We start from the raw sequence: 8,818 nt of genomic DNA, 5'->3' as shown, positions 1-8,818 counted from the left end.
ATAGGAAATTATAGAGTGATTTTGAACAACAGTCATGTGCCGTTACCTTCTCATATCGTCTGCTGCAGCCAAAGCCAAAGATGAGCAAATGGCCGTGTGAGTCAGTGCAGGCAAAATGCTGTCCATCAGTGGAGAACTTGCAGTCAAAAATAGCACCGTGGCCTTGCCCTTCAATCTGGAAACAACACATTTTAATGTTATCTCAATGATAGAATAGAAAAATCACTAATGGTGGGTAATTTTCATCATAGAACAATTACCATGTTGAAGTAGTTACGGATCTTGGCTCCTTTGGCGAGGTCCCACATGTAAATGTTGCCATCGTGGCCAGCAGACAGCATGATGCGGGAGTCAAATGGATGAGCCTCCAGCACAAACAACTCGTCGTCATGACCCTTTGAACAGAAAACAAACAAACATTCAAGTCACTAGGTAGGTTAAAAACAGCCTTTTGTTAATGTGGTACTTGCTTCATCTACTCACAGATAAGACATGCAGCAGCTGTCCCGTGGTGGTGCTCCACACTTTGAGCAGGAAGTTTGATACCGCTGTGATGACGGTGCTGTCTGCACGGTCCCACGCCACCATGGTAACCACCAGCTTAGTTTTATCATCTCCATTGGCGACAGCACTCCTGGAAGAAAATATGCCGTTAGACATGAAACACTTATAGACAGAGGAAGAAAAGGCATCATGAATATTGATCCCTTTCTTACCCGGGGAGCCTGGCACTAATGTCTAAAGTGACACTCTTCCACTCCTGTTGCTGGTAATGCCAGATCTTGGCTGTACCGTCACGACTGCCGCTCACAAACCTTAGACTGGACACATAAACACTGTCAGAGGCTTGAAATCCCTACAAAAAACTGTTTGAGAAATATGATCTCAGCAAGCACACTCACCTGTCGCTGTTATTGCTAAATTGGACGACTACAACTTTATCCTAAAACAGGAAAAGAAGACATGTGGTTGGGTTACAGATCGATCTTGTTTGAATTAAGTTAAATAGAGAAGACCAAAAATAATGCAGCTGCTGTGTTTGGTTTCTTACCGTGTGCGCATCCATCTCAGAGACCTTCACAGGAGTTTCCCCACCAAGGTAGTAGACTCTGATCAGATGATCAGTGCCACCGGTTGCCATGAACATACCACCTGTTAAGAACACAATCAGTGTACAATAAATATCCTTATATCCATATTCTATTTATTATGTTTGTATCTTAGAAAAAACATTTATCATCATTCAAACATAGAATCTTGAGTTTGTGACATTTTACAATGATCCAAATACACCAATTAATTCCTTATAAGCACACAATGTATACAATATCTGTTTTTTTATTACTGCACATATTCTATTCCAATTCAATGTAAATACTGCTATATTTTTCTTTTTATGTTATTATGGTTTTCTTAAAATAGTTTTCTAATTGTGTTTAATTGTTGTTTTACTTTTATGTATGCACCACAGCACCAAGTCAAATTCCTCGTACGTGTCAACCTACCTGGTAATAAACCTGTTTCTGATTCTAATTCTGATCATATATGCTGCCTGATTATGACTTGTTTCTTAGCAGTTATTGTGTCACTAAAAAGGACATTTTCAACTTTTTTTTTCTGCACTGTTATTCTCATTACACAGTACAGGTACTATGTAAGGAAATGGTTTCTCTGCATTTGACCCATCCTAGTGTTAGGAGCAGTGGGCTGCCATTATGAACGGCGCCCGGGGAGCAGTGTAGGGAACGGTGCCTTGCTCAGGGACACCTCGGTAGCACTTGGTCTTACCGGGACTTGAACTGGTGACCTTCCAGTTGCCAAGCCAAGCCCCTATGGACTTTGCCACCACCACAACTGAGAGTCTCTGTTCATTTCTTAAAATAAGCTAATGCTACTAACTGCTATAAAAGAGTTCAAAAACACCAAATAGTTGGATTAACTTGATTACAAATAAAAAGTAGGTAAAAAGTTAGGTGGATTTTTGTCAGATGTTGCTTTGTTTATCACAGCAGATTAGGGAAATACATCTTGGACACGTAATGTCACCAGGCAGGGAAACACACTTACCACTGCTGAAAGAGGAAGTGGAGACCTGTGCTCCTGGACGTGAACGCTCAACAAACTTGACTGGTTGATCCCTAAGAAAAGAGAACAAAGACAAAAGATGTTATTCCCATGAAATAGAGGTATTTTTTTCCACGGCAAGAAACAGCAAAGCTAAAAAAAAAGTAAGTGACAGATATATCAAACACTTACTGGAATTTCATGCTGAGCGAGTGCCACTTCCAGAAACACACCATGCCGTCTGCACCGGTGGAGGCCAGGTACCGCGTTGTCCCTTTGATGGCAGGACAAAACTTGGGGATAGAAAGTCAGTGTTAGTTATTAACAGGCAAGAAGGGACCAAATACAGTGGCAATGGAGTACAGAACAAGTGCAGAAAATCGAACTGATAGAATCTTTGGATGCAACAAAAAACAATGTTGATATGTTTCAACCCTATTTCAGCAATTAAAAATGCATCAGTCCTACCTGTATAGATGTGATGGAGGCAGCATGGGCCTGCAGAACCGTGATGGGTGCGCAGGTACGCAGGCACCACACTCTGATGGTTTTGTCACAGCTGGCTGAGGCGATGAAGGTGTTCTCATGGTTGACGGCCATGTCACAGATCTCTGCCGAGTGGCCGCGGAGCGTGGACAGGAGGCGGCCGTCATCTGTGGCCCAGATTTTAACCAGGCAGTCATCAGAACCCTAAAACGCATGGGACATTTGCAACATATAAGGACAGTTTTCAACCAAAGAGTGTTATCATAATGTCAACAAAAAAGCTAATTGTAAGTTATTGTGAGCCTCATTTATGTCAACTCAACGACTCTTTTCACGTGAATAAAATATATTTTTGTAGCAGTCAAAAGTTGAAACAAGTTTATAACCCTACCATTTACACAGTATATTATAACAATTGTATTTCTTTATAAATGTCATAGTAGTTTGCTAAGTTTAAGTCACGATGTTGTTGCAGAGCTTATATGGTGACTTTATAAGCAACTTCTGGAGCACTACTAAGATCAACAACAACAAAAAAAGTCTGCCAACTCGCGCCGAGTAAATTGCACAGACAGCAGCTAGTAAGATTGATTTCAGTAGCCGCTTGTCTGGAAATGCCGAAGACTAGAAAAGGTTTTGAAAACTTGTCACGTAGGGATCGTCTTCTCAACAAAACATCTTTGCTAATGTCTTCTGGCCAATCAGAATCACGATAACGGCGCGGTTTTGTTGCAGGAAGTCCCGACGGAGAATAATTTTGCAGTAGAACTACTGTTTATACCTCCATTATTTTTTTGAAATAAGACCCCACGGTTTGATGATTGATAGGTGTGTGGGCTGTCTTTAATTTTGACACACAGAACACCCTTATCCACAATGTAAAGTAATTCACACAGCCTCCTTCTTCTTCTTCTCTCTGTGAGGAGCAGCAGGTTCAGCTTTCAGAACAAAGTAACAAAAAACTAAAATGGCATTCATTTTTTTTTTTAAATATGTTGTGTAGTAATAGGTTTTTTTTTTTCTTCAAGAGAGTACCAGAATGTGTATTTTATGTTAGTATTTCAAAAAATCTCCTGGAGGACAATCCCCCCAGACCCCCCTGCAGGGGTTGGGTTTTCAGCATGCCAACTTTTTCACTTGTGGGGAAATTGCAGGATTGGCTCCAGGTTGCCCTTTTTTTTACTACAAGACAAATGTGCCTTTTTATTTCATACAGTTCAATTTGGATTGAGACAGGGAAATAATCTAAACCTCACACGTGGCGTTTCACTGTCAAGGGGAGCGTGTATGTAATTACATTGCAAATACTGACTTGAGCCCCACCAATGTATGGGTTAGCCCTACCATAGATTACCCAACAAAAATACTCTGGAGCCGCCACTGCTGAGTGACACAGAAACGTCCCCCAGAGTTCTTGCTTTAATTGGTCAAATATTGATTTATTTCAAAGAAAATATTTTGCAGTTGCAATCATCCTTTCGTTGGCTAATTGTTGACCCTATTTAAGTATGCGAAAGAAAACCTGTAAATGTAAGCAGGCACACTGTCCCGTTAAAGTTTGTCTGATTAGAACATCCCATATGGATATGATCTGCATTTTTTAATTACTCACTTCAACCCTGGTGTTAGAGAGATGCCATATCTAATCTAATCTGTCTTTTTTAACTTATTGCTAGAATGGTTTGCAAAAATGTCATAAAACAGATGATAACACAACTAGTGAGATACTATATATGTAGTTTTTTTTGCAATAATCATCTGAGCCTGAAATCAACACTCACCGTAAATATCCGACGGCCGGTGCGGTCAAAGGCTACACAGTAGACTGAAGACAGGTGGCCAAGGATACGTTTGTGTATCTTCATGTGTTGGTAGGAGGAAGACGGAACGGCTTGGCTGAAACGAGCTCTGCCTGTGGCCTGGCGAGCGCCCATGATGGATACTGCATACGAAAACAAACAGCAATGATTAAAAGGGCGAAACACACACTGCTAAAGAATAAGATGACATCATTCACTAGGTCTCGGGGCATTAAAAAGTACAAGTTTCACACACCAACATTGGGAGGGTTGCCAATGCTGACTGGAGGTTCTGGTGGACGTCCTCGGTGCAGTGCGGCGACAGCTGAGCCACTGCATACTTTGTGGCTGCAACCTAATTACACGGTTAGAAGAACAAAAACATATTGAGGAAAGTGTGATACATATACAGATACTTTTGCAACAAACCACACAAACAATAAATCTATATAAAAACAGTATTGGACTTTCCGTAAATACAGAAAAAAATACAGTTATGAGTGAAATACCCACTTTTGGTGGTACGAAGCAAGGACTGTTTTCCAAGTCCAAGAAGTGTTTGGACTCCAGGAACACTAGGTGGGATCTCCTTCTCTATAAGCGGACCTATCCGCCGACAAACATGGAGTAGATAGTCTGCAGGAATGTGCTGGTTTAAAGTCACCTGCAGGAGTGAGAGACAGCTATTACAAAGTCATAAAACAACTCAATTATAAGCATTCGATAACAAACCAAAAATATTATAATATATACATTACATATCTGTGGTTGAAATATGTGACAGGGCCACAATCATTTAATCAGCCCGATTTGATGTTGATACAATTTAAAAAACACTTAAGTCTCTTTCTACTTATACTTGCTCATAATGTCTAGCAATGTTTCCTAATGGAATGTAGTCGATTAACAATCAGGACTGATAAAAACGAGGGAGAAGTAAAGAAAGAGGAGGGACACAGAAGCTCACAGCCAATCAAAAGAGTCTCTGACGAATCTTCTGGTTCGCTCGCACTGGCAACTGTGCTTTCATTGGATACTACAGAAGATTGACAGCTCTGTGGATCTGGCTCAGCAAATCACAACCCGCCCTCGTCGAAATTGTCCTCCCACTAGCCCGCACAATAGCTAAGCCTATATATAGTTATTCACCGACGGGCCTATGCTTATATAAATGTTAAAATGTGTAATAATAAACATAAACCAATGACAACCGCGTCTTTTCTGTGTAGTTATTCTAAATAAATATACACATCTGCTTCGAGTCAATTGGTGATTAAATTCGATGTTACACTCCTCATTTGATTAAAAAAGTTAATTGTGAAAATTCACACTCACCCAGTCTTGAAAGGTCCGTTTGTATTTCTCCCCATGCCAACTCCATCGTTCAGGTATTAACTAAAGTTTTTTAAAAACAGCGCGTTAGATTGACACACAACGGCTAGTACCGTCCCGGCTCGGCAACAAGCTATTTTATATGATACCGGCCAAAAATTACTGAAAAGTTTCCACAAAAGCGAACAGATAGGCATCATTACGGAAACACGCACGAGAATAAAAACAGAAAGGACCAGCTGAACTTACCTCATACTCCTCCAGCTCCTCGATCAGAACCTAACAACAAACACACACCGTTAGCGTTAGCTGCTAGCAACAGCTAGTTATTTAGACGATTTATAAGCAGTATGAGTTAATATTGTGCTTATTTTAGGTTGTTACCTTTGCTGCTTTTTTGCAAGGTCCAGACAGCAGAAACCTGGCAATGAGGTAATAAAGTTCTGCAAAGAAAGAGAGGTGTTGTTAGCATGGTGCTACCTAATGTTGCTATTGAGCCGAGCTAACGTTAGGTTGAACTCGGGTACTTAGCGCGCTAGCTTACAAACAACTGTAAACTGTGTGAATGCAAAATCTTTACTCGCAGACCAAATGGCCGCTCAGCACTCACCAGCTTCGGTTTGTGAATACTGTTCTCCTGCCATCGCTTGGTAGGACAGGCGACATTAAGACAAACTGATGTTTTAGCTTGCTCGTTAGCCGCCGGCTAGCTAACAGTAGCTAGTTGCGTGTAGCTAAAACAGGCTCGTGAATGGCCTCCTCTCTCAAGTTGTTCCCTGACCACCTGGTGCTTTGTGTCAGCGCCCTCCAGTGAAACAGTACATTATCGGTGTTTGTTTTCTTTACAGGTTGAACATTAATAATAATTATTATCAGTACAACATAAATTATGTTTTGATACAATTATATTCCTGTATTACACGGTAAAAAAAATACACATTACAATGTTTTTGTTTTTGAAATTAGAGTGAGGAAACATTGAATAAGTTTGCATACCAATATGAAAATATTTTATATGTGTCCAGTTTAAATAAAATAAAAATGTTGTGTAGCCAAAGGTTTAAGATATGTATTTATCATGGTGTTAATAAATATGCACAGTACATTTATGAATTTGAAATGGTTATCTCTGATTCTCTTTTCTTTTGTTAAATTGTATTCAGCCTTAGATATTACGACGGGGCCAATAAACAAAAAGGGGTTCTATTGACCAAGGACATACTTTGTAAATTCACAACTTTTCAGTATTTTTATCCAAGTTTTAAAATAAAAATATATTTTCAATGTTTGTTTCCTGTCTAAGCACCCATACAGCACAGGAAATACCATTATCTGTGAACATAGGTGGCAATAAACAATGATCTTTTTCTAAAATGTGCATCTACAAAACATATTCAGTTATTTAAAAAAAAAAAGTCAAAGTCAATTTTATTGTCAATCTTTTAGTTTGTGTGTACAGACCAGTCTATGGTACAGACTGATCGATCGAAATGCCGTTTCCCAAAAATCCAAATATATATAAAAATATGTATATTCTATAGCCTATATACACAATCAACAGACACATTTATACATATGCACACATTAAGATTAAAACACAACAATCAATATATACAAAATAACAGTCACTTCCTACAATATCTTTGTGTATATCAAATATGTATCAGTATTGTAGATTCATCTACTAAACATACTCAACCTAACATTTAGATCCACCTCGACCCCTTACAACACTTACTTTCTAAATAATATGCCTAAACTAAGCACATTTTGCCGACATTTATTTTTCAGGAACATTTTTGAATGAAGGGCTTTCAACTTTATGCAGCATGTTATACAAGTTGAGGATCTGAACTGCACTGATTGACATAAGGGTGGCGCTGCAGCATCTGTTGGATCATCTGAAACCTGTGGGACTTGACAGTTCACCACTGCATTTGTCTTAACAATTTCAGAACTCAGCCCATGCTCATGTAAATAACATGTGATGATCAACATAGGGTTCGAAAGCATGCCTCAGAGAGCAGAAGGTATGATTCACACCAATCACAGCATATTAGTGTAATCTACATATATGGAATACCGGTGACATTTATTCAGTGTTTTATACAACCTGTTGTGCATGATCAGGCAGTTTGAATAAATTCATTTTAATTGGGTATCTTTTAAATACAAACCACAAGAAACGCAGACACACAATCACATAACTAGTAGGCTATAGTCCAGTGGGCGGGATTGAGTGTGGTCCAACTCTGGCTGCAGAGAAACTCTTCATTCAGCCTTCATCTGTGCGTGCGGACAGGACTTGCTGTTTCTAATGAGAGTTTAAAGAGTGAGGGGTCAGGGTCTCTGTGTGTCCCCATTACCGGTCGGACTTGATCTCTGGGCAACTTTTTGGGATAAATTACGTCGCGGTTCTTAGTCGGTTAAAGACCCGTTTACTAAAGACCCGTTTACTATGGTTTCCACACATATCTCCGTTTGGACTCGCTGACTGTTATTTCCCACATAAGGTAAGTTACCATCTTGGTGTGGAAGCTATACGTGCTAACAACAAACCGGTGCACAGTGTCGGTGTGTATAGGCTACTTATAAAGTTGCCACGCCTATTACAAATCTGATTTTCTTGATATCTGATATTAAACTCCTTAACGTATGTGAAGGAAAAACAGGCTCGTATTTGTCACTTTCTACAAGTCTTAACTTAGCTGAATTTGCTTTTCAATACTTAAAACTACTTATTTTTTCATTAGTAGCCTAGTTGATATTAACTTATTTTTTAACACAATAATTAATGGAGAATGAGGGTTTTCTCATGTTTTAGCCAAAGTGCTTTATAATTATATATATTAAAGAATTTACCAATTTGGGATTAATAAATATATATCTATCTATCTACTATATATTATTATTTTTTCAATTTTAATGTTATTGTAAGTATTATTAATTATCTGGTGCTGTGTGAAGGGATCCTGTGAATGTAATGCTGTCTATGACTAATGAACATTTGTATTGTTTTGACAAACTAGCTACCTGTACACCAGCTCTTGGTTTGGTGCACACTATTACATCTGAACAATGATCACACATGACTTTTGGAGAATAACATTTAAGCCTAAATGGCAGTATCATGCATC

At 39.1% G+C, this 8,818-nt stretch overlaps 2 protein-coding genes across 2 annotated transcripts in view; one reads left to right on the top strand and one right to left on the bottom strand.

Annotated features, from left to right (window-relative positions):
* Nucleotides 1-6,773, bottom strand: part of brwd3 (bromodomain and WD repeat domain containing 3) — an 18,380-nt gene extending 11,607 nt beyond the window's left edge. The window contains exons 1-16 of the mRNA XM_079650935.1: nt 6,292-6,773; nt 6,066-6,124; nt 5,931-5,960; nt 5,685-5,744; nt 4,863-5,013; nt 4,606-4,704; nt 4,332-4,492; nt 2,533-2,754; nt 2,257-2,357; nt 2,068-2,138; nt 1,052-1,152; nt 903-943; nt 717-821; nt 484-634; nt 261-395; nt 47-175 (exon numbers count right to left, since the gene is read on the bottom strand). Coding sequence (XP_079507061.1) covers nt 47-175; nt 261-395; nt 484-634; nt 717-821; nt 903-943; nt 1,052-1,152; nt 2,068-2,138; nt 2,257-2,357; nt 2,533-2,754; nt 4,332-4,492; nt 4,606-4,704; nt 4,863-5,013; nt 5,685-5,744; nt 5,931-5,960; nt 6,066-6,124; nt 6,292-6,325 — 1,650 coding nt within the window. The 5' untranslated portion in view covers nt 6,326-6,773. The remainder of the gene's footprint in view (nt 1-46; nt 176-260; nt 396-483; nt 635-716; nt 822-902; nt 944-1,051; nt 1,153-2,067; nt 2,139-2,256; nt 2,358-2,532; nt 2,755-4,331; nt 4,493-4,605; nt 4,705-4,862; nt 5,014-5,684; nt 5,745-5,930; nt 5,961-6,065; nt 6,125-6,291) is intronic.
* Nucleotides 6,774-8,123: 1,350 nt separating this feature from the next.
* The window catches only part of npas2 (neuronal PAS domain protein 2), a 55,663-nt gene continuing 54,968 nt past the window's right edge, over nt 8,124-8,818 (top strand). The window contains exon 1 of the mRNA XM_079647878.1: nt 8,124-8,194. The gene's annotated coding sequence lies outside the window, so the exon portion shown is untranslated. The remainder of the gene's footprint in view (nt 8,195-8,818) is intronic.

The sequence above is a fragment of the Notothenia rossii genome, assembly GCF_949606895.1.
Source record: "Notothenia rossii genome assembly, chromosome: 9".
NCBI classification, from domain to species: Eukaryota; Metazoa; Chordata; class Actinopteri; order Perciformes; family Nototheniidae; genus Notothenia; species Notothenia rossii.
Note: the sequence above shows the minus strand (reverse complement) of the source record. Positions and strands in the feature narration are given on the sequence as shown.